At 39.1% G+C, this 26,393-nt stretch overlaps 1 protein-coding gene and 1 pseudogene across 5 annotated transcripts in view; one reads left to right on the top strand and one right to left on the bottom strand.

Annotated features, from left to right (window-relative positions):
* Positions 1–5,004: 5,004 nt before the first annotated feature.
* Positions 5,005–26,393, top strand: part of DGUOK (deoxyguanosine kinase) — a 30,399-nt gene continuing 9,010 nt past the window's right edge. The window contains exons 1-3 of one of the 5 annotated variants that reach the window (XM_023529478.1): positions 5,005–5,245; positions 18,082–18,128; positions 23,287–23,474. In XM_023529478.1, the coding sequence (XP_023385246.1) occupies positions 5,104–5,245; positions 18,082–18,128; positions 23,287–23,474 (377 nt within the window). In that variant the 5' untranslated portion in view covers positions 5,005–5,103. Of the gene's footprint in view, positions 5,246–14,754; positions 14,868–16,201; positions 16,334–18,081; positions 18,129–21,536; positions 22,377–23,286; positions 23,475–26,393 lie in introns of those variants that run through there. The other 4 variants (XM_011358137.2, XM_023529481.1, XM_023529479.1 and 1 more) reach the window with 4 other exon arrangements.
* On the bottom strand, positions 10,489–10,607 carry LOC111738404 (annotated as a pseudogene).

The following is a 26,393-nucleotide window of genomic DNA, read 5'->3' as shown; positions in this document are numbered from 1 at the left end:
CTCTCTCTCTCTCTCTCTCTCTCTCTCTCTCTCTCTCTCTCTCTCTCTCTCTCTCTCTCTGTCATTTGCTTCCCATTCATGCCCTTGGTCAATTTTGTTTAATTTCACAAGTATTTACAGAATTTTGGGCATCTACAATTACCCACATCAACCCCATGTGGCCTTACCCACATGGGGTTTATGTATTCCACAAAGATGACTCCTGCCCATCGGGGTCTCACTATATAAAGTGAGAGACAGATACATACATACAAGACAATAATTTGAGGTGAAATAGAAGCACCCACAAAGTACTATAAGAAAATAAGGGACAATAATAAAAGCTAACATTAATTGAGTGCCTACCATATGCTAGGTACTAGGTTAAGGGCTTTACATGGATTTCCTCATTTAATCCTCATCATAGCCCTATGAGGCAGATACTAGTATCCTTCCTTTTTTATAGCTAGTTTACTAGTTAACTCAATCACCCAGCTAGTTCATGGTGGAACTAGATCCTCACTTCTATCTGGTATACCCTTCACTCTCTTCACCTAGCCAAGTCCCATCCTTGATGATCCCGGGCAGATCCAACTTTGAAAGGTCCATGAGCTTTCCCAGACACACCTATTTGGAGACAACAGAGCCCATTGGAAGTGCAGGGACCTAAATGTCAGACATTCCTCCTCTGCCGTCTCTGCACTTTCCCTCTGAAGGTGAGGTGGAGAAGCATATATTCAAAAAGCCCTAGAGGGTTAATGTCTTAGAAAGGGATTCTCAGAAGCAGATCCTAAAGTGAGGATTCACATGCAAGTGACTTATTAAGGAAGTGCACGAAGGGGAAACTGGTGAGCAGAATGGGAAAGGCAGGACAAGAAAGGAGAGGAAGCCCAGCACTCTCAGGCATAGCTTCAGCCTGGTCCCCAGGGAGCTCTGTAGTATAATAAGCCTATGAGCTGGGCTTTCCAAGAATGTAGTCCCAGGCTTTCTTCTTGAACAGGGAAAGGGCTCCAGTAGGCAGAGGGCAGTCCCGCAAAGAAGAGCTGCAGGCATGGCTGTTGGGAGAGAAAGCACGGGGAGGAGGTTGGAGGGCAGGTGTGCAAGTAGGGACCCATGGAGCTGTGGAGCACTGACACGCCCACTATAGAGGGGCATACTGGACTCTCCATATGGGGAAAGAAGGGAAGGCTGACCGGTAGTTCCCCTCCCTCCCTCACCCAATCATGCCCCACTTCAAGAAGTGCTGTCCTAGAATTCTTCAGTGGATTGGTTACAATGGCTTGAGGAAAGTGGAAATCCAACAGGAAGTCAACTAAAGATAAATAGAAGTTATGTCTCAGGCACTGAAGGAGCCATTACTTATTATATAACGTCTTTTGGGTGGTAGCTGTGTGTCATGCATTATATTAAAAGCTGTGTGTGGATTATCTTTGTTATTCTTCACCCCTGGCTGTTTGAATCCGGAGCCCACACTCTTAACCACCTCCCTGTGTGCTTCCCTTTATGATAAGGTATATCAGTCAGACTTCATTCAGGGGAGCAGAGCCACCAGGAGCCTTATGGAAATAAGGGAGTTATTATAGGAATGAGACTTTGCCGGAAGGTGGGAGGAGCTGGGGAAGCGAAGGTCTGGAATGAACTGTAGGCTGATCAGAGAGGAGTCACTAAAGACTTGAGGACTAGCTGGCATCTCTGTGGGCACATCTGTCTGTCACAGTGTCTAACAATGGAGATCTCTCCAGGGGAGTGGTTGAGACTCCCATTCTGCTTTCCAAATCTCACACCAAGTCCTCTTTTAGCCACCTTTAACTCAGAGCCCTCTCAGGAGGGAATGCTGGAAGCATACTTAACCAGCTTCCAACTCGAATTAGCCCAATCTAGCATGTTAGAATATCTTTGATGAGATGAGAATATAACTGACCAGACATCCAAGCAGCAGAAGAAAGTCAAGGTCACATTCGTGTATGTTTATCTCCCCATTTTTAATGGTTGCATAGCATATTTGTAATATGGGTCAGTATTTTGTCACCATTGTAGTTACAAATATTTGAAAATAGTAATTCCTTTAGAGCAGCACTTAGAGAGAACTAAGCAGAGGGCCTGGTACATAGCAGATGTTCAGCAAATATTAGATGAAGGAATGGATGCTGAATAATTAGAGTCCACATAAGCCAATCAACTCTTATAAACTCCGGCAGATATCTGACAATTCCGCAGGAACAGGAAGTAGACTCATTCCTCCAGGCAAGTGGGATGTAATTCTGCTCACAAACAAGCCACTACTTACTGTCTTCTGGCCAACACTCTGTTTACTGCTTCCAGAAGAAACTGATCACTGCCTTTTTTGGGGTATCTTTCTTGCTCATAATCTATTTAATCACCCTCCTTCCTCATGCACAGGGGTGTGGCCCCAAAACTCAATTTCGTTCAATGAGACCCTATCTTTAGGGCACAGCTGAGCCAATCAGATTCTCTCATGGGAATCTGGAATTAGGACCAAGAAACATATTGAATTTTTATGCATGGTATAACATAATAAAACAAGCATAAAGAAATAAAGAGTAATAGAATCATTTCTAATATTGAGATAACCAATAGGCGTTTGGGCAAAGACATTTTAGTTTCTTACTTTACACTACATATCAAAAAATGTTAAAGCTTTTAAAAGCAAGGAAGAGAGTAAGAGAAAATGTTCACAAAGGACTCATATCCAGAATATATAAAGAATAATAACAATAATAAGTAAAAGACAGACAATCAATAGGAAAATGGGCACAGGACTGAACAAGTTCTCTACAAAAGAGGTTATTGAAATGGCCAATAAATACATGAAAAGGTGTTCTATTTCATTAATCATCAGGAAAATGCAAATTGAAACTACAATAAGATGCCATTATATAAAGCGGAATAAAATTTAAAAAAAAAGAAAACTTACACTACCAATTGAGAGAATGTGGAACAACCAGAGTGCTCACTCACTGCTGGTGGCAGTGTCAAATAGTACAACACTATAGAACTATCTACTATTAGGGAATATTAACTAAAGCGGAGCATACAAATAACCCATCATACAGCAATTCCACTCACAAGTATATACCCAAGAGGACTGCATGCTTAACTTTACCAAAAGACGTTTTCAATATTCACAGCAATGCTATTCATAATAGCCCAAATCTAGAAACTCTCAAGTGTCCATCAATAGAATGGTTAAAATATATTATGGTATAGTGACATAGTGAAATACTATACAGTAATGAAAATGAATGAACAACTACATACATAACATAGATCTCACAGATATTATGTTGAATGAAAGTACTTACTATATGATTTCATTTACATAAGAAACGGGCAAAACTAATGTCTGCTGTTAGAACTCAGGCTGTTGGTAACTGGCCGGGGAAATGGATTCTGGGGATGCTGGTAATAATTTATTTCTTGATCTGAATCCAGATACCAGGGATGTGTTTAGTTTGTGAAAATTTCATAAAACTGTGCACTTAATGATAATATGCTCTTTTCTTCACTACATATTATACTTCACTATAAAGTTTTAAAGAATAATAACTTTTAGGAGCTCTAACTTTTAGGAGCAGGTTAGCTGCCTTCGGCACATAAACCTGCTGACAACTTACTCATTTAACCTTTGCAAAGACTCTGAGGGCAGTGAAGCAGCTAGACATTGGGGGTGCAGCGAGCCTCTCAAACTTTTTGTGATGAATAGTTTCCAAGTCTGAGTTTACATAAAGAAATGTAAGCATTATTTTTATACAGAAGTGGCTGCGGGAGTGGGAATGGGGCATGGGACAGACTTTAACAGCTCCAATATCCATTAGCCTTACACCCAGGTTACCTTAAATAAATTTACAATCTATTTTTTAAAACAATGTGTTTAATATACAAACATCACTTCAACCATCCCATATTAAACATTGATATAGGGAAAAGGCCCTGCCTGCGCTTGCTCTACAAACAGCTTCAAGACAGGTGTCCCGGCCACAGACCCCTCCCCACTCTCTTGCAACCAAGGCGCTGTTTCGTAAAAGCTCCCACCTCTAAGATCGCTGCCTGAATAGTTTGCCTGTTGACTTCTGGTTTGACTCTTGCGGTTTAAGCGTGGAAGATGGAAGCACCTCCTGACAACATTCCATCAATCTTTAGTTCTGAGGTCGTTAAGAAGTTGGAGTGTGGCAGGACAAAGACAGTCAGGGCCTCACCCAATGGCAGAAGGTCAGAAATGTCCCTGCCCCTCTGTACAGCAGTTCTCCACCGACAGCAGGACTCGTTTTATACACTAGCAAGTTCCTCTCCAACCTGGCTCTTCCCCACGTTTCACAAATCCCATTCAGAATCCCCACCACTCCCCAACCCCGCCCCGCACTTCACCCCCGCCCCGCCATTGTTCACGCCCAAGAGCCCAATCCATCAAGTTCAAATGCGTTTCAGGCACTTCCGAGTCTCTACCCACTTGATCCTAATGGGATTTTTGGCTACTATGCAAATCGATTGAGTGAACGTTTATTCATTCAAGAGAAAAAGTAAGAGGTGGGGGTGTAATTGAACTAATTTGTTGATTAGGCAATAACATGCCAGTATTGGACTGCGAGTTACGCGGAATGGGAAAAAATTAATTTGTGTACATTATCAGATTACGTCAGTTTCCTACTTAAATCCATCCAATTTCATCCCATATTAGAATAAAAACCAGACAATAAACACCTAGAAAAAAGAAATCTCATTTAAAATTACAATTATTTTTATTTGCCTTTAGTTATAAAATTTATTTTAAAGTTACAAAAAAATGCGAAAGTGATGGAATTGTTATATTTCTTTTAAAATGTTATTTGTCCAATGAACAAATCCGAAGGGGCTGATCGTGCCCTTCCAACTCCAGTTATCAGCAAACTCTTCCGCACCGCCAGCTACTTTCCTCTCACAACGCTCGCTACAAACATCGCGAGAACAGAGCTGTTTCTTTGGCCCCTCCCACCAAGTCAGCTCAACCCCACCTACTTCCTGCCTGGTGGTCTTCTGACGTCTGAGGCCCGTCAGACTGCGTGAGCGGAGCTACTGGGGGCGGAAGTGCTCTCGGCGGAAGTGTTAGCTGCGAGGATCGTGGGTGGGATGACCGCAGGCAGGCTTTTTCTGAGGTTGCTGCGAGTACCCTCCAGTTCCATGGCTCGGGGCCCATTCGAGGGCGTACGCCCTTCCAGGGGTCTGCACGCGGGGAGCGGGCCCCGAAGGCTCTCCATCGAAGGCAACATTGGTAAGGGCCGGAAAGTGGCTGCCCAGCCTTGGCCTCGGCTAAGTAGGTGTCTGAGAGGCTGGGAATGGAACTGGGCCCGGAACCCCTCCTCCCCCTCTCCCTTTTCTCCTCCCCCGGTCTGATGCGGCGGGGCTGCTTGTTCTGAGCTGCCAGGGCCTTTCCCCTCCCAAAGTGCACGGTTTGCCAGTGCCTCTTTGATTTTTAGAACCTCGGCCCTCAGTTCTCTCCATAAAAGCCACACAGTCCGTAAGAAGGACAAGAGTTCTACCAGCTTGTACGGATAGATTGAAATGGAAGCGACAAGGATCTGGGTCTAATTTCTTAGACCCAGATTTCTAATTCTGGGTCTAATTTCTAAGAGAGGGTTATCAGATTTGGGGGTGGAGGAGGATGCCTATTTAAAATAAAATTTCAGATAACGAGTAATTTTTTAGTGCAAGTGCGTGTCATGCGACAATTTGGGGCATACGGTGAAAAAAAAAATCATTTAACTGAAAAGCAAATTTAGCTGGGTGTCCTATATTTTATCTGGCAACTCTACCCGAAGAGAGTTCCTAAAGTTCAGTCATTCAAATACCACTTCACTATTTTTGCCATGTCTCTCTGCTAGTTCCACTATCGTTTCTTAACGTTTTTCTTAGGAGAAACTCACTTTTTAGACCTAAAAACATGTATAAGTTAAAAATAACTTAGAAGAGCATATAGAAACCCAGTATCGTTAATTAAAAGTAATTAAAAAACAGAATGAGAGCAAAACATTTCAGTTTAATATTACTAAATTCTGACAATGCTTTTTACCTGCTACGGTGTGAGCCCTAAAAGGGGATTAGCAACTGTTGAATATTGATGACATACTAGCAGTAAACTGAATTTATTTTGTTCATTCAAACAAAATTTATTTTATTCATAACCCTTTGAGCCCCATTCACATGCTAGCACTGTTCTTGACCTTGAGGATATGGCAGTGAACAGAACAAATAAATATTTTTGCTCTCAGGGAACTCAAGTTGAGAGAGACAAGAAACATAAACAAAGTAAACAATGTTAGATAGTAATTAGTGTGATGGAGAAAATTCAGGGATGAGAGATTGAAGGACGTTGTAATTTTAAATAGGGTAGTCAAAACAGGTCTCATTTTAAGGTAACATTTGAGCAAAAAACCTAAAAGGTGAAAGAGTGAACCATGTGGATAACTGGGAGAAGAATCTTCCAGAGAGAAGACCAAGGGCAAAGGCCCTTAGGTAGAAAGTGTGTTCAAAGAGCAGGAGGGAAGCCATCGTTGGTGGAGTGGAGTGAGTAAGGGGGAGACAAAGTCAGAAGGTAAGGAGTGGTCAGATTGTATAGGCCTTATAGTCCATGATGTGTTTTTACTCTGTTTGAGATGGGAAGCTACTGGAAAGTTTGAACAGTCAAGTGACATGATTTAACTTAGATTATAAAAGATCACTCTGGCTGATATGTTGAAGGTAGAAAGTGTCGAGGTAATTGCAATGGTGAGTTTCATAAGTTGGACTAAGTGGTAGTAGAGAAGGTGGTGAGAAGTGATAGGATTCCAGTTACATTTTAAGGTAGGGCTAATTAGATTTAACATGTAGAATGTGAGATAAAGAGAGGAGTCAGTGAATAAGTTGAAAGATGGAATTTCGATTTTCTTGAGAATAGGAAGAACAGATGGGGTAGGGAGTGGTTTCAGGATTTTGGTTTTAGGCAGGTTAGGTTTTTATATGGTTATAAGATATCTAAGTGGGGATGTTGAGTAGGAGATGTTGTATGAGCCTGGAGTTGAGTCTCCCTGAACTGGAGTTATAAATGTAGATAGTATTTAAAGCCAGAAGACTGTGTGTTGATGGAAAGGATTAAGCCCTGGGACACACAAATGTTAAAGAGATTGGGGAGATGGGAAGGAACCAGCAAAAGAGACTGAAAAGGAATGATCACTGAAAAACCGAAAGAGAATGCTGTCCTAGAAGCCAAGTGAATAACGTGTTCATGAGGAGGCCATGATCAACTGTGTAATGCTGTTTGGTAATGGAGCTCTTGGGTGAAGTTGAACAATTTTTAGGAGCAGTAGGGGTGAAAATCTGGCACAGGTTGAAGGAGAATGGGAGGTGAAGAATTGGAGATAGTGGGTTAAGCAACTGCTTAGATGTTTTCCTAGACAGGGGAGACATGGTGGTAGCTGAAAGGGGAAGAGGAATTTTTGTTGTTGTTAGAAATTAGATCATATTTGTAAGCTGGTAGAAAGGGTCTGGTAGAGAGGGAAAATTTTGGTAAAACAGGAGAGAGGGTAGAATTGCTGGGGTGATGTTAGTAAGCCAGAAGAAATGGAACCTATAGCCCAGGTGAAGCAAGGTTGGTCTTAGCTAGCAGTTTATTTCTAATAATGGGGACCATAGTGAATGAGTACTGACTCGAGTAAGTATAGTGGGAACTTATAGCAGGTCTGCTGGTTGTGTCTGTTTTCTCAGTAAAATAGGAAGAAAGATCAGCTAAGAGTGAGTGTGAGGAGAGAAAAGATATCAAGTATCTAGTGAGTGAAGGGGAGAAATATAGAATTGCTGGGCAGCATTAAGGACCCATTGGACTTGGTGGTCGTGGACTTTGTGGACATTTTAAAGTGAGACCAGTCACCATGGCTGAGTGTGCTTTTCCAACCAAATCAGAAACATGGAAAGGAGTGAGAAGGAAAGGTCCTGCTACCTGCCTCATGGTGTTATTCAAAGATGTTCTGTCCTGTACTTTGGGAAATGCCGCTAAAGGAAGCTCTGTCCTCAGAGCCCAGGGAGGTACAAAGTACTTTACAAAATAAATACTTGGGACAGGCCATCAGGTTGTTGAAGCCTTGGAAATAAATGGAATTGCCCAAGGAAAATATGACTAATAAGAAGGTGACTGGGGTTCTTTAATCTGGCTCTCTTTAATTCTATCTCTCATTACTCTCCATCATCCCACACACCCTGATGACTCTCCCCAGACAGAATTAGTCACTGCCTCCTCTGTGTGCTCATAACATTTTGTACCTACAACTGCTGCAGCACTTGAGATTGTTTGCATATTCAACATCTTCCCCAGGTTGGCTACTTAGTGTCTTATTCATCTTTGTGTCATGAGCATAACCCCCTGCCTGACCCATTGTACTCATTCAGTGTTCACCAGATGCTTGAATCCTATGCTGTGATATCCATGTGGAAGTTAGTCATTGTTACCCACAGAGGAAATATTTTAAATTGCTATTACAATCAAATGAAGAGTTATCTTATTCTCTAATTATAGATGGCATCTCCAAACAAATCAGAATAAGAATACCTCGTCAGGAAATCTGAACAGGAGAAGGTGAACCCCTGTCTTAAGTGAAGTTAGATATCTTTAGAGTGGCTTTTTCTTGTAGTCGTACTGCTCTGAGTCTCTTAATCTGGTCCTGCAGGTGTAGACAGCAGCAGCATGTATATGGGAAATGGATCATTGAAGTAACAACTCATGGCATCTAGCATGAGTTGTGAAGCCATAGGCCATGCGTGACTGAAAGTGAAAAGCTTGGTACCTAGAATCCCTTAAAATCCAACAAATAAGATACCTAGCCTATATTTTCAAGTGTATTCACTGAAGGAAAGTATCGCTTTCCAAAACCAGTTATTTTATGATCACAAACCTAAATTGAAGAAAGGAGCGCTGTTTGAAATATTGTTATTGAATCATCTCAGACCATTCTTGCTTTAAGTTTAAAGACTCCACCAGAGAAGAGGAAGCTTTTACACTTTGCAGTCTGGAGACCTGTACATAAAGCAGTGGAGAGCTTCCCTAATAACATTTTTCTTTCAGCATTCAAGATTAGTGATTTAAGGTCACTAATCTTTTATTGAGTATAAACAACTGGGCAAAGAATTCCAGGGGAAAAAGACCTATTTATTCCAAACATTGTAAATGAGAGTCTCCCTTTCTGTGATTCACCTCATTCTGTCCATCCATCTCCATTCTTAGTACCTGGCTATATACCCAGGATTCAAAGGGAATAAAGTCTGTCTGTGTCTTCAAAAAGTGAGCCCCCAGTCTAACTGGAGAGAGTGATGATGAGTCAACAAATAATTACAGTGTAATACCTTGTTAAACCAGAGCAGGCAATAATTAACTCTGCCTAGGGATGAAGGAGCTGGAGAGAGTTCAAGAAGGCAACAGTGAAGGGATGAATCAACTTGTGGGAAAAGTGGGGGAGGAGGGCATTCCAGATCAGCAAGGGTCTCATGATGACCAGTATGAGTTTAGATTGCACTCTAGGAGCTATGAGGGACCTTTTTTGTTCTTGTTTTCCCATGAAAAGAAAATAAAAGGAATCGGAAAAATGTATGATTCCTTTTAAGCCTGCTGAGTGCTTTTTGAAAAGTTTTATTACCAAAATGCCTGTGGGCTCAGCCTGTCTGATCCTGAGTACTTATATTCAGGGTTGGAACATAGTTCTTTGAGGGCAGGACCTCAACATAGTTCATCATTTTAGTTATAGTACATAGCACCTAGCAGCTACTCAGTAAACATCTGTTGATTTGAATGACTGAGTGAATGAATGCAGCATCAAATGAAGTTTCTGGAATAAAGACTTCAGTTTTCTTTGAAGAATTTTTTTGTTTAAAGATAGACAGTTTTATATTTACTGTTTTTGTTTGCTTCTTGGTTAAATGTTTTGGAAATGGATTTTTCCCATGTTTTTCATCTTATTTAGAAGAAAATGCTTGGAGGTGATGGTAAATTTAAGTGGCTCCCATGAAATACAACTGTATTAAATTTAAAATAACATATTATTTTGGCTGTTACATCAGATACTATCATATTACTAGATTTTAGCATAATGTAGTTATAGCAGGCATTGTAGTTTATAAAAAAAAAAATTGTGGGAGGAAAACACCATGACTTAGGAAAAGGTGAGCATTAACAGCAGAACTCTTTGGTCCACCTTGTGGAGTGACAATCCTGGTGCTAATAAAAATCAACTTGTTGAAGTAATATGTTCTAAGAAAGTAGCTCCCAGCTCTTTTCAAGTCATGGCACATATAATAAAGTACAAGGATAGCCAAGACCCTAAAGAGAAAATTTGATCCTGAGATCTGATTACCACCCCTCCCCCCCGCCAAATTTCATGATGTTAAAAACTATATTGTTTTTTTTTTTTTTTAGACAAGGCAACCCTTGGTTGACCTCACAGATTGCAAGGACCTTGTCAGCTTACAACCCTTTATTTATTTATTTATTTTTAATGCCTATAGCACCTGGTCTTCCTAGGTGGTCTCCCATCCAACTACTAACCAGGCTTGACCCTACTTAGCTTCCAAGATCAGACGGGATCGGGCTTGTTCAGGGTAGCATGGCTGTCAGGGACATGGACAATGGACTAGTGGTTACCAGAGGGTAGTGGGTAGGGGAGGAGGGAAGAGGGTAGGGGAGGAGGGAAGAGGTAGACAAAGTAAAGGGAGTCAAATATAGTAAGGAGGGTGAAGTGGGTAAAGGGGATCAAATATATGGTAGCTGAAAGAAACTGGACTCTAGGTGGCAATCACACAATAGAATATATAGATGTCAAATTATAATGTACACCTGAAAATTATATATTGAAAAAAGTATATCGAAAGATGACAGTTAAGCTGGGATCTAACTAAATTGTGATAATGATGTAAGAGGCTGATGTTCTGCATAGAGACCAGACAAAGGGAGGAATTTGTCAATTTGCCCAGTGTTGAAGAGTAGCTTTGGGTGACTGTGAGTGTTCTGGCCATTCGGAGGAGGCCAGTGTAGCAGTAGAGAACCAGCCAACACCATTGCCATCATCACTGGGCAGCCCCTGGGAACACTTGAAAACATTTGTCTTTAAAAAGAACACACATAGTCAAAACCCAAGCAGGAAGAAAAACTATTACAGTCAAGTATCGCAGCACTAAAAACAGTTGCTGTGTCTAGTTTTAATATAAACATATAACTTTGAATCATTTTTTAAAATAATTATTCCATACCTGTGGGATTGAAATGCAATTTAAGAAATACTACCCTGTGATAAGTGACTTAGGCGCCCTGTTCATGGATGGCACAGCTTTTAGGACCTTCCACTGCCACTTACTGTCGTCCTTTGCTGAAGCCAGCTTCTGATTACTAAACTGGCTTTCTAGAAGCTTTGGAATGAGGAGTTGGGTGCAGGATGGGGGTGTTGCCCTAGTGTGATTGTTCCAGTAATTGGAACTGTATATTTCCCATTACATCTAATTTGTTGGCATTCCGGGTTTTGTGTGTTTAAATGGCATGAGTTGGTTTCTGAGAGTCTTGAATGCCCTTTGATGAACTAATAGTGTCTGATCTCAGAGGTAAAGTCAGCACTCTGTAGAAACAGGGCCCTTTCCATATGCCGTTGCTTCTTGGGTAATTTTTTTTAATTTATAAAAAATTTAAGTTATTCTAACACTCATTCAACCCCAACCAGCTAACAACTCAATGATATTCTTCTTTTTGTATTAATTAAAATAGCTTTTCAGCTGATAGGCAGGGACCATGTTTTAGACTTAATCAGCAACCGGCAATCTAAATATTGACCATCTGTGCCAGATATTTTAAACTAGGGGCTACTCAGCGTAGGCAGGTATCTGATGATATATAAACTCAACCAATTTATAATTCCTACCTTGAGAAGCACAGAGTGTTTAATTTAGTAGTCTAGTATGTGGTTTTGGAATATATATTTTTAAAAAACTACCTCTGTTGACTTTGATCAGATTGTTTTGGATACCATTCTCGAAATGTGTATGCATTAAAAAAAAAAGTATGCATCAGGATCACTTGGGGTATACTTTACAAATGTGAATTCCTAGGGCCCACTCCTAGAGATTCAGATCCTGTTAGGAAACCAAAATCAAGACATGAAACAATCAAAACAATTAGGTGCTAAATACATCATAGGCAGTTCTTGTTTGATTCAGCTGTCCAGTATGGTAGGAATTTGGTGTGAGCTAAAGTCCTGAACTTCATGGACGAGATGGGACCTTAGGCTATGTAGGGGACAGGATTTAGACACAAGCCTAGAAGAGCAAGGGAAGGCATTTATTCACTGAAGTGTGGGAAGAGCTGAGTCTGAGCAAATGTGCAGAGGCACTCATAAGTTGGGTGGAGGTAGGACTGAAAGATAAGCATGACTGTACAAAATGCATAGATTCAAGGTGTTTGTTCTTACCCTGTGTATTCAGAGAGAAGTTGGAGTGGTGTGTAATAAATGTCACATATTGGATGTGTGGGCTCTTCTGCTGAGACATCTCTATACTCCCGATCAGTAACTGTGAGTGGCTGATAGAGTTGACTGGAAGGGTGCCTCCCTTCTCTTGGTTCTATTTGGGTTCCTCCTAAGGCTAGAACTTGAGAAAGATCATCTCTGATAGAGAAGATTGAATTGCAAATGTACTCTTAGTATTCATTTTTTGGTTTTTAACGAATATGGGTTTCAGAGGGAACCAAAATTAATGTTAATTATTAAGTGTTTTATTCATTCAGTCAGGTCATTAGAGCTTTGGATCCTGCCCTGGAGGAGCCCCATCTTGTAAGGAGCAATTACAATGGCAGTAATGGAATCTTACGCAGAACACAAGGCCAAGCATAAAGGAAGATTAGCTAATTCAGTTTAGAGGTGTCAGGATCTGGAAAGGCTTCACACAGGAGGTACATCTGAGCAGAATCTTGAAGACCAAGTTGAAATTGGCCACGTGAGGAGAGGAAGTGAATCAGGAAATGGGAAAGCATACGCACAGTCACATTTCCAGCAGAGGACATGCATGATTGGAGTTGCAAGGAGTTTGGTCCAACAGAAGCTCGGAATACCTGAAGGGAAGCTGAGGCCAGACAGGTGTATGCAGGGGCTAGATGATGATGTGTCTTGTAGACCATGCTAAAGGTTTGGATTTTGTCATGAAGGTGATAGGGAGTTTAAAGCAATGTAATTTTGTGTTCGGCATAGCTACAGTATGAATGATGGATCGAAGAGGGCAAGGCCAGAGTTGGAAGGCAAGAGAGATATGAGAGCCTTGTCTTGAGCAAGAGATGGGAAGAGAGAGAAGGACAGGTGGGGAAATTTTAGAAGGCAGGCGCAAAAGCACTTGGTGGTCACTTGAAGTCTGGCAGAGAAGGGAGTTCTGACATTGAGTGGATGGTGCTGCCATACCCTGAGGTCTAGGATACGGGAAGAAGCTCAGTTTGGTGAGGAAGGTAATGCGTTCATTTAGGGAATATATTGACTTTAAGGTGTTTGTGAGACATCCAAGTAGAAATGTCTAGAGAGCTCTTGAATATTGAGTCTGAAGTTCAGGAAGCTATGGACCCAGACATTGGTGTAAATGGGAAAAGATAACTTAAATGTTGTGGTACTAGGTTGGTTTCATCTCCAAAGAATTTCTCCGAGCAACTGCTACTTCTAACATCCTCTGCCATCACCTTGGTTTAAGCTACTGTCTTCTAACTGGTCCGCCTACTTCTGTACCAGTCCATTCTTACATAGCTGGTAGAGTGATCTTTTAAAAAGGAAATGGAAATTTGTCATTTCCTTCCTTAAAACTCATCATTGCTGACTTGCCTTTGCCCTTAGAATAGATTCAAACTTCTTACTATGGCTACAAGACCCTGCGTGACCTGGCCCTGGCCTCCCTGTCTACCTGCCTCTCCACACATGTTCTGAGTCACTCTTCTCCTTCACTGACTTCTAGCTGCACTGGCTTCTTCAAGGCCACAGACTTCTCTTTTGTTTTGTTGTGCACCTAGTACTTTCGCTTTTCCCGATCTTTATTCATGCTGCCCCTTTTACCTGGATTACCTTTCCCCTACCCTTGGCTTAGCTAACTCTTCATCTTTCGGATTTTACCTCAGATGTTTTTCAGAGGAGCCTTCCCTGACCTCCTGAGCTATATTAAAGCCATCCTAAATTTTTCTTTGGTAGCACTTAACACAATTTGTTATTAGTTGCTTGTGTGTTTGCTTAGTATCTATCTCCATGCAGGCTCTGTGAGGGCAGAATCCATCCTGTGTTCATCGTTGTACCAGACAGTCCTGAGCATGTAGTAGCACTCCCTGAATATTGGTCAGATTTGTTGAATGAATGAGGGTCATAATCTTTGTTTTCTATCTTGAAAAACTTGCAATTTTTACAGTCACAGACTAAATAGGACTATGATTCAAGCTTTACAACTAATGTAGCTGATTTTATCTACTTTTGACAGTCTATTACATTTTAGCTGTTATTAAATACTCTGCCTCGGGGATGTTAGGACATTAAAATTGCAAATCAAATCTTAGGGGTGTTTCCCCTCCCTGTTGCCTGCATTCGTTGTGGTAACTCTGGTTGGCATGGCCTGACCCATCGTCAGTCTGACAGTGGTATGGCTGCTGCGTTTTGAAATTGGAAAAACCAGTGCATGTTCCCTTGAGTTGGGCAGAGTTTAATAGCTGGCTTTTCCTTTAGCCCTGATTGGGAACTGTCCCAATACATGCTGTTTGCATTGCAGCTGTGGGAAAGTCCACCTTTGTGAAGTTACTCACGAAAACTTACCCAGAATGGCACGTAGCTACAGAACCTGTAGCAACATGGCAGAATGTCCAGGCTGCTGGCACGCAAAAAGTAAGTTTTCAGTTGTGGTGGGTAGTTGGCAGGCATGGGTGAGTAAACTAATTGTAATAATCTAATTTGCTCCAAGTAGGTGAGGTAGCCCAGTTTGAGTCTCCTTTTTAAAATACCTTCATTCCAGAAAGCAGACCACGTATACCAGAGAGGATATGACTTGTTTGAATATGTTTAGTTTTGATTTTCGTGGTTTTTTATGTGTCTACAAAAGTGACTGCCTCTGTTCTGTGTGGTTTCCCAAAGCATGTCCAGCCATCTGGCTTTGAAGATTAATTTTGTCATTCCTGCCCTTAAGTATATTACTGAAGCTGACCATCAGGATCAGCAGTTAATTATAGTGATTTTAACTTATTTATGAAGTTTTAGAAATTGGAAAGGACCTTAGAGAGCACCTTGTCACACTTTGAGTCAGTGCAGATATAATAACTAACATTTATACTGTGCCAAGCACTGTACATTTCATTTATGCCTGTGGCTTAGGCCCTAGTGTCAGGTCTGCTGCTTTGGGGAAAGACTGTAGGGTTGGTTTCAACACCAGCCACATCAGCGTGAGTAGGGAAGGACCAGTTTGGACATGTACCTTAGAGGTAGCTGAGGGAGTGGCAACACCATGCCTCCTGCAGCCAATGGGAGCATTCACTGAGTGGCTCATTCTGGTTTTTAACAGCTCTGATTGTTCTTGTATGAGCCACTTTGCATACTTGTGACTCCAACTCATTAATTCAAGTTCTACCTTTTAAGACTTAACTTTCCCACATGGCAGCTCTTCATATAGTTGAAAGCAATGATTTGTCTGCCCTTTCTCCCCCTCAGGTCTTCACTCTTTCAAGTGAGACACCATTTTTCCTTCTGACTGTTCCTCATTCTAAAGTAACTTTGTCTAGGGGATGAGCTCCAGTTAGTTTTCCAATTTAGGATTTCCTAAGAATGGTACTGTAAGCTGAACGGGACATTCTGTATGTAATCTAAATGGTCCACAATATCATCAAACTTGTTCTGGGTGCCATTTTTCCATTATTCCAACTCAGGATTGTGTTACCTTTTTTGGCAGGCACATTATGCTTATTGAGGATATTTGTTTTTTTAATCGTCTTTTTGTAAATATTTGTGAAATTAACTTTTCCATTTAAAAAAAAGTTATGTATCTTTTTCTGAGTATGTATGCCACAGATCACCTACTGTGGGGGTTTTTAAATATGTCCACAAACTGATACTCTTTCCTTGGAGAGATGGACCTTAATTCTCCCCTTGAGTGTGGGCTGGGCTTAGTAACTTGCTTATAGTGAATAGAATGTAGCAGGAGTAACAATGTGACTTTCTAGGGTAGGTCCTAAGAGGTATTGTATCTTTCGTCTTGTTCTCTGATCACTTTTGCCTCTGGGGGTGCCAGCTGCCATGTTATGAAGCATCCCAATCTGTGAAGAGTCCCACACAGCAAGGAACTGAGTCCTGCCAACAGCTACGTGAGTGAATCTTTTTGGAAGTGGATCCTTCAGCCCCAGTCAAGTCTTCAGATTACTTTAGCGTCAGTCAACATCCTCACTGAAACCTGATGAGAAACCCTGAGGCAGAACCACCCAGCTAAGCTGTGTTCCAAATTCCTTGCCCACTGAAACTGAAATAATGGATATTTTTGTTTAAGCCACTAATTTTTGGCATAAATTGTTAAACTGCAATAGATAACTGATACTCCCATAATTCCATTATCCAGAGGTAAAACAGTTAATTAACATTTTGTCCTTTTAGATTCTTTTTACAGAGAAAATACACTTACATAAATATATAAGACATATATACTTTTTTAAAACAGAAATTGTGATTATCCTCTGCATGTCACTTGTTATACAGTCTTCCTTTCATAGTAATATCATTTTAATGGTAGCAGTATACTGACAAAATAATATACTATCATTTACTAATCCCATCTTTTATTTTGAATATTTAGTTTTCTAATTTCTCCCTATTATAAACAGTGTTAAAATAATGAGTATCCTTGTAGCTACATGTTTGTTCTCTTTAATAGCTAAATTTTGTATCCCTATTTTCTTAGGGTAATCTAAAAATGGAATTTTGATGTGCAAAAATTATGTGTTTTGTTGACACCTATGTTTTACAAAATTTTCCTTCAGAAAAGTTGTACCAATCTCTTCATACTTTTAGCAACACTGGGTATTATTATTTTTCATCCTTGCTAATGGGAGAGGCAAGAAAATTGTGTGTAGTTTTATTTTACATTTCTTTGATTACCAGTGAAAACATCTTTTTGTATTTATCAGCCATTTATTAATATTCTTCAGTGCATTACCTATTCAAACCTCCTGCTTTTTTTTTCTATTGAGTTCTTCAAATTTTTGCAGTAACTTCATAAGACTTATAAGTATCTTAACTCTTTGTCATATATTGCTGCTATTTTCCCCAGTTTGTCATTTTTATCTTTATATACAATGTATTTTGCCATATAGTACTTATAAGTCTTTATGTAGTCAAATCTGTCTTTTCTTCATAGCTACCGCCTTTGATGTTAAATTTAAAAAGACCTCTAACAGACCAAGATTATAAAAACGTGTGTCTGTGTTTCTTTCTCTTGCTTTTATGGTTTTACTCTTTATGTTTATTTTAAAAGTTACAGGAGTCTAGGGAGTGTCTTTCGACTTGCTAGATGGGATGCTGTTTGATTCACAATCACTTAATAAAGCCAATTAGATCTTCAAAAAATAAAATAAAAAGTTATAGGAGTCTAATTTTTCCCAAATAGTTATTTATTTGTCCCACTAATAGTCTTGTTTAGTTTATTCCTGAGTGGTTATGTATTTTGTCATTATTGTGACTGGTTTCTGTTTTCTCATCTTTTTCACACTGGTTATTGCTGTTTTAATTTTAAAGGAAAGCAACTGATTGTTGTATTTGTCATATGACTTAATTCTCGTTTATGTTTTTTATTTCACTTGTTTACCTCTTTTGTAATTACTAATCATTTGTAAGAATTTTCCAATATCCATACTTCATTTCTATTTTTTTGTTTTCTTTCATTGGGTAGAAGTTCCAAAACAATATTAAATAATAGCAGTGATGATAGTCACTCTTATCTTGTTCTATCTTTAATGAAATTACCTCTAGAGATATATGTGTTAAGTTCTGTGATTTTTCATTTCAATAAACCATGTGGAGAAGGACCTTTCTGTTACTAGGATATTAATTGTTTTTTTATCAGGACCAGATGTTGAATTTTCATCAAAAGCCTTCTTAGCATCTAGTGAGGTAATTGTAAGTTTTTCTTTTTTAATTTCTTAGTCAGATTTGATAAATGGTGCCATCTTCACATTTCTAGAGTGAACCCTTTTAGTCATAGTGTACTGTTCCATTAATTTGCTAACATGTTTGGAATTTTGCATGTATATTTATAAGTTTGATTGGTATTACTATTTGTGTGTACACTTTTAACAGGTTTTACTATCGGGTTTATGAAAATTGAGAAGTTTTGCATTGTTTTTAGCATAGGAATTATCTATTCCTTGAAGGTATGATAGAAATAATTTTTAGAGATATGGATTTAGTACTATTTGGGGGAAATACTTACTGGATAACTACTTCTTTCTCAAATACTCAGGTTTTTTTTTAACCTTCTTCAGTCAATTTTGATAATTTTGTGTTCTTAGAAAATTGCTTTTATTGAGATTTTCAAATTTAATAGGGTAAAATTAGTACATTTATTTTTTTATACTTTTAACTCTTCTGTATCCAGAATTATTGTATCTTTTCTCTTATGTTGCTTATTTGTGTGAATATTTTGGGAAGGGTAGATTAGATAAATGATTGTTTATTTGTCCTTTAAAGAAACCCAGTTAATGGATTTTATTTTTTAACTCTATGGGGGTGTGCCTTATTTTTGCCTTTTAATTTATCCATGTCTTTCTCAGAATTTCTTTCATTTTTAAAGCTATTTAGTTTGAACGATTAGTTTGTGTATTTTTCTTTTTTCTCTTTTTTATTTTGGCCTTGATAAAAACAATTGCAACTAGAAATTTTCTTTATGAGATAAGCTTTGGCCCCATCTTCCCAACAGATATTTAAGATTTTAACTCAGATTTCTAAATTGTGTGTAATTATAGTTTTGATTTATTCTTTACCCAATAATTATTTTTAAAAGATTTCACATTTTCTGATTAGATTTTGTGTGTGCATTATTTTGTTATTCTAATTTTACTTTGTTGTGGTCAGACAGTGTGGCTTATATAATTCCTAATTGGGAGAACTTACTGAGGTTTTTCTTCATGTCTTATATATGATCAATTTTTATGTATGATCAGTTTTGGTAAATATGCCATGGACTTTTAAGAAGAACATATATTATCTGTAAGGTATGGCGTTTGTGATGTATTTTATAAATTCTAAGATGTCATTGTGAGACATCATGAATTTAATAACATTTCTACAGAATAATCAAAATGTCTTTTAAGTTTAATTTAACAAACATTTTAAGATGTACCCAGTTTCAGATATGTGAAAAAAAATTTTTTAGAGTCTTATCTTCCAAGCTCTCATTTCATGGGTCTACATTTTATGTTAAATTCTAAGAGAACTGTGCTAAAGTTTTGTGCTTTTGTTGTTTTGTCCAGTTTTCCTTGTATTTTTATTGGCTTTGCTCTGTGTTTATATATTTCAAGCTTTATTATTCCATGTAAAAAGATTCATGACCTCTTTGTGAAGTCTTTATTGGTTTATTGGTATAAAAAACCCTCTTGTGACATTTAATGCTTTTTTCTTAATACAGTTTTGTCACATCTGCTTTCTTTTTATTTGTATCTGGTACTTGGTGGATTTTTATGTCCCTTTGTCTTCAATCAATTTATGTCATCTTGCTTTAGGGTTTTCTTGTTTTAGGTGTTTCTTTTATGAACAGGATTTTTAGTTTTTACCCAGTCTTAGAGTTCGCCTTTCCTGGGAATTTTTCTCTTTTATTATGATTATGTTTAATAATCCTACCACCTTATTTTATGTTTCTACCTCCTTTTTTTCTTTTTCACTGTATTTGAACTTTTCTCCTTTTCATTCATAAGGCAAATTTACTATTTTTATTCTAACCATAAACATTTAAATTTTAAAAATATGTATATTTAAACCTATCAATGATTTTAATGGAGTCTCTGTGGGGCGGGGGGAACTCCACTGCTTTTTATTACCTTTTTCTCCAGACTCCATCCTCAGGTATATTGAAATTAGCTGAAATTTTAGAACTCCAGAATGTTTTAACATCATGGAATTTCCTTTTAACATTAGAAATTGTGACTAAACCCATTAACCACATTAACAATAGTGACTTTATACCTAACTCTGTTCTGTTGGTTATCATTGACCACTGTTTTTTCGTTACCACATCTTCCCGTTTCTTAATTCTTTATTTTGATTAATGTTTCAGTTGATTGAAATATATTTTAAAGAAATGTTTTTTCGGAAAAGGTAAGTGGGTGGTATAATTTCTCAGTGATTGCTTGTCTAAAAATGTCTTTTGCTCTAGAATATAAAAGGTAGTTTCTGTCATGGAAAACTGTTATATGTTTCTCATCCTTTTTTTATATGTATAAATAATTTGTGTTTTCCTCCCCTCATTAGGTTTTTGGTTTATTTTTATGAATTGTTACATTTTGCCAAGATAGGTCCCATTTGTGGGTATGTGTGTGCACTTGCGAGCTGTATGTGTAAATATATACAGAATCTTTTCTGGTACTCAGTGAATTTCTCTGGTAGAAAGTCTTGCATCTCAGAAATTTTCTTTAATTTTTTTCTTTGATTTTAGCTTTTTTTTTTTTTTTAATCTGACCAGTTACCTCTGGTTATAACTCCTAGTTGTCCATGGTTTTAAACTTTATTTCTGTTCTTAAATACCTAGAGCTACGAAGTGTTTCTATTATACAGAGATTCTCAGTGATGGTGAAATTTGATGTGAGGGAGACATACATCCTATGACAAGTGGCCTTCCTCTGTCCACCTCTTTTTTTGTTAGGGGCGGCATTTCACCTCTGTATATTGGACTCTTGTCATATGAGAAGGAAAATTGTTTCCTTGGTTAGATAGCTTTGTCTGAGCTGCAGGTGTTGTAAAATTGCAGATTATTTTAGCCCATTCGGAAAATTGTTTGATTCAAAGTTTAATTAACTGCAGTGAGGTGAAGCATAGGTGGCATTACATTTTGATGTGTCTTTCCAGAGTAAAGCAAGAAAAAGAAAAAAAAAATTTTTTTTTAAATAAAAACCCAACCCTATCACTATGTTACAATGTATATTGGCTCTCCTTCTAACCTGTATGTCTTAATTCATTTCATAATTTTCAGCTTTTTTTCCCCCCCTCTTAGTTTAGGGAGAATTTCTTGAGCTGACACTCTTTGTATGATATTTAATAATTTGTTTTACTGCAGTATGCAGTCTGCTAGTTAGTTATCTTCACTGGGTGTTTTGTTTGGGCAATTGCATTTTTCTCTGAGAATGTTCTTTTCATGTTGCTCCTTTTCTATGACAGCATGTTCTTATCAATGTGGCAGTCTCTTGAATCTCATTGAAATTCTGTTTTTTCCCATTTCTGGCAACAGCTGTCTTCTGAGAGGCTGTGTCCTGAGCACACATATTGGTCTTCTTTTGAATTGCTGAATATTTTTATATCCAATGATTATTCCTCTGTTTGTTAATATGTTTGAAGCGATGTTTGCATCTGTTCTCTGTAGCTGAGATGTGTTTTTCAGAAACTATGTAGGCCCCTGTGCAGTTTTTTGTTCCAGAACAGTCTCTCTTTGGTAACCCAAAGCCTACTGGTAAAATAGCCTCCACCCAGTCAACCTAGTACATTTGTCAGCACAGTGCCCCATTACATTCAGCAGGTTTCTGTGAAGTCTCGGAACTGTACCACACACTGAGGGCTCCTTACAGCCTCTAGTGACACCATCAGGGACTCCAGTAGATTAGAATTTGTCCCCCTGCTTCTACCTCCAGCTCTTAGCCAAAGGCCATTTGTGAAGCTGGTGTGGGTCTGTGGTTTGGGGGATTGGAAAGAGGGAAATCCTTTTGTGATCCACTCTGTTCTACCTACACTGCTCCTACTGAAGCCTTCCAAAAAGCCGGGACCCTTGTTTGGAATGTAGGGGTAATATTTAGCCAAACTGGAGCACTCACGGTTATCGAACCTTTTTCCCCCTCCTATATCTTTGTCTCTGCCTGAAGTACTTTCTTCTTAATCCCCATTTCGATCTGTGAAGATTCCACGTATCATTCCACATAGCTTAATGCTACTTTTTTCTAGAAACTTCCTCAGATTCCTTCTACCATATGTGAGCACCCCTTCATCACACGTTCTGCCTTATATTCTAGCTCTTTATATCTTTTCTTTTGCATTGCGAACTCCTTGAGTTTGAGAACCAATATTGCTCGCCTCATATGGAGAAATATTAGAATGAAGAAGTAAGAGGAAGCCAGGTTTGAGTCACCATTCAGTACTTACTCATCATGAGACCTTGGACAAGTAAGTTACTTCACCTTTCTGAGTAGATTTTCTCAGGAAAATGGGCATAACAATAGTTCCTACCTTATAGGTAGGTACCTACCTGAAGCTGTTCTGAAGATTAAATGAGCTAACATAGTACAGTGTACATGGAAATAAATCTTAGTTTTGTTCTCTGTACCCCTTGCAGCACCTAGCCCATGTAGCACCTTATCCACACAGGCCTTCAGTTAACGATGACTGGGTGAATGCAGACCCAAAGTGCTTTGCACAAAACTCACTTTTGCACGAGTCAGTGGCAGAGCTCAGAAAAGAATTCGGGGCACCTGAGTGTCCCACACATGCCGAATAAGTGGGTCTTCAGATGCCTTTCATAAAATCTGTAGAATGGAGGGGGAGGGTTTCATTTGTTTAACAAATTGTAGCCCTTCTTTAAGAGAGAGAGAATTTTTTTTAGTTGGTCGGATTTTCAAATAATCAGTTGCTTTCTTGTTTGGGTTGAAGTTTTATAAAGAACTACCACAAAAGGAGGCTCAAAAGGGAGGCAACGTAGTATTACAATGGAAATTTTTGTTTCCAAGTAGAGTTTTAGAGGGTTCTTGATGATTAACTCCCCCTCAGACAGACTCCACCATCCCATCAATCAGTAATGTGCTAATTCTATATGTGCTGCTTCCTCTGCTCTTCTCTGGTATGTTGAAGGTGGCATGTCATCTCCCTCTATCAGATTCTTGTCTAACAAGGTAGGAAAACTTCTTCCTTGAGTTGTAGCTTTGACTAAGCTGGAAGATGTGATTGTATCTTTTTAGTAGGAGGAAACTTTTGTAATTGCTTCTCTCATTGATTAGTAAACCTGCAGGGGGAAAGGGAAGGTAAACACCATGAAGTAAACGTGCCTTCTAGGAAATTCTCTTTTGTAATTTCCCTGTAGGCCTGTGGTACCCAAAATCTTGGAAACTTGCTGGATTTGATGTACCGGGAGCCAGCGCGATGGTCCTTCACATTCCAGACATTTTCTTTTTTGAGCCGTCTGAAAGTACAGCTGGAGCCATTCCCTAAGAAACTCTTACAGGCCAAGAAAGCAGTACAGATCTTTGAGAGGTCTGTGTACAGTGACAGGTAAGAGCCCTAGCCCTCCACCAGTCATAAGGCCCCTGTTCAGCACTGCATGTGTTCTCTTCTTGCTCAGACTCTGCACCACTCTGGTCACTAAAAAAAGTACTTTAAAATTTTGTCTTCTTTTTAAAGACAGCACTATACAGATTTGTTCAGATTCATAATTCCACAGGTTTGTCATATGTGTATTTTTCATAAACTAAATGCACTTAATTTCCCACATTGCCACTGATTATATTTTCCAATTTTCTGGCACAGAGGCCAGCTGGTAGCTACCTAATATAAACATTACATACTAAAAGGCACTGAGTAGACACTTAAGAAGCAGCGTATGTTCTAGGAAACCAAATGAATTAGTGGTTGGTTGTCACTGTGAAGAAGAGAGCAGACAGAATTAAACCTTGTAGTTCTAAAATGATACAAGAAATATAGTCATTCTTTTTTTATTCTTCAAGAAAGGATTTCTAAGTAGAAATAACAGATCTGTGAAATTGGCTTATGTGACAGGGCTTATTGCTGGCCAGAGTCTATAATAGACATCCACTGTCTGTGTCAGGTTAGGGGAAGAGCAGTGTCCTGCCCACCTGAGGGAGTGAGATGTGGAGTCACTTTTAATGAAGGCCAGCAGTTAGCTTGGGAAATCAGTCCATCTATCCCAGAGGAGCTAGTCTATCTAGGTTCCAGAATTCCTGGCTGTGCTACCAGACCAGGCTGTGACTTAAGCCATTTGGAGACAAAGTGGGGGTGCCTTGATCCGGACACTGGTAAAGTTTTTTTTTATCTGAAGGCTACGAACGACCTGTGTCAGTGTGAAATGGTGGTTTAAAGGGTGATAGTCTATCTTAAGCCCCTTTGACTTATCAAAATGGAAAATGCCACATTTTCATTGTCCATTCACTTCTGAAGAAACTAGTTGGTTACCCATTTAATTCTAAGTTAGATAAACTAGTTATACTTCTTAGCACTACTGTAAACAGGAGCCTCCTGGGGGAAAAAATAAGGGTACATTTGTAATTGTGATGTGATTTGTTTTAATATTACCTAAAATCATTCAAGATATTGTAAAACAAACCCTATGGGCTATGCATTCCTTCTCTATGTACCCCAAGAGAGAAGCTACATGTTAGAAAAGCTAAATTTGTGAATTACAAATGTTCCATTCTTAAAAATTCATGCATTCACTCAGCACAGGCCTGGGAGCTGCAGCAGAAAGCAAAACAGACCCGGTCCCTGCCTTCATAGCGACCCTAGTCTAATGGGGAACTCGGAGACTGCACATGTGCTCACATGTTATGTGCGTTTCAAAGGACGAACATGGTTGTTTGGGAGAGTGGACGATAGGGAGGAAGAAGTCTAAATCTTTTCTGTTTGAGTTAAAAGAAATGGTAGCATGTGGTTTTAGGACAGGGACCCTGCCATCTAGGTTTTTACTTTGGTCTTCTCCACAGCCCCTGCGTTCAGACTGCAGGAGTTTCCTCTCCGTAGCATTCAGCACCACACCCTTCTACTCCCGCTCTCCATCACCACCAGCTTTGGAGAAATAAAGAAGTGCTCATCCTTAGAAATGGCAAGGGCCCTTTTTATAGGGCTTATTAACAGATATTTAATTTCTCTTTATAAGATCTTAATTTCCACATTACCTATGAAGAAGCTGAAAACCTTTTTTTGGAAATTAAGTTACAAAAGTCACCTCTTTTCTTTGTTGCCTTTAGCTAGGCTATAGCTAAACCATTCCAGACCAGGACAGTTGACTTCTGGAGCTCCCAAATTAATTTCTTGATAGCCTAGCCAAGAAGCACTTATAATGCTGACTAGGACGTCTTGAATACTATGTGTCATTCACTCCTCCAAGCACCTTGTGAGTATTATGTACAATCTTCACAACAACTCTGTGAGTTAGGTTCTACTGTTCTGTCTACAGAGGAAGAAATAGGCTGAGAGAATTCAATGATGTGCCCATGGTGGCACCGATGGAGAATTTTGGAGCCAGGATCAGACACAAGAATGTGACTCTGCAAGCCATTCTCTTAATCCCAACACACAACCTTTCAATGTATACTTCCCCGAGCCATTCATACATAGGGATTCTGAATTTCATTTTCTCAGAAGTGGCCAGTAGCTGAGCGTTGCCTTAGAAACTGGAGTTCATTGTTTAGGATGTAAATTGTGTTTGTATCAAGATGCCTGAGGCTTGAAAGCAGAATTGACCATTCAGAAGCTTCAATTTCTGGTTAGCTCTGACTTCCTCTTTACCAGATAGATGCTCCTTTGGTTGCAGAAGTAAGCAAGGGGCAAAGCTAGTTGATTTTTAGATTTAGCTTTTTATATCTGGATTTAAGGCTCGGCAGTAGATGAAGCAAATAAGAGCCATGTATGCTTTGGAGAAAAGTCTGCTTTCTTGGTAATCCCGAAGTTAGTAGGAAATGCACTTCCTGCTCCGTAGGTGACGCCACTGAAACACAGCTTTTCTACACTCCTAAACAAAACAAAAGGGCGGCTCAGCAGCCTGGAGACTCAGAAGCCCTCAGTTCTTAAATGAAATGTGCTGGGTGCTTTATACTAGATAAGTTTTTGTTTGGGGGCCTGCTGCAGTAATAATAAGGAAACTTCAGAAGGTTGGGTGTACGTGCACCATTTGCTGTATCCTAACAGGTTTCCAGTGGGGAAAATTGTTTATGGCCAATTAGAGGCACACTCTTCCAATGCCCCTTTGTGCTCCTGGTGGGTTAATCTACCTGGAGAGCTATGATTTTAGCTTCTATGGATGCTGTTTCCCATTTTAATGTTGAGCAAGGAGGGAGATAACAGGTTAAATATTCAGATTTCATAAAGGGTTAAGTGGTTTTAACAGACATGGATCAAGTTGGTTATTAATTTTTCTGCTTCTCTCTTTTTTGCCTTTCATTCTGTTTCCCATTCTTC

This window comes from Pteropus vampyrus, unplaced genomic scaffold (assembly GCF_000151845.1).
Source record: "Pteropus vampyrus isolate Shadow unplaced genomic scaffold, Pvam_2.0 Scaffold37, whole genome shotgun sequence".
Classification (NCBI taxonomy): domain Eukaryota; kingdom Metazoa; phylum Chordata; class Mammalia; order Chiroptera; family Pteropodidae; genus Pteropus; species Pteropus vampyrus.
This window is presented reverse-complemented; position numbering and strand designations above follow the sequence as displayed.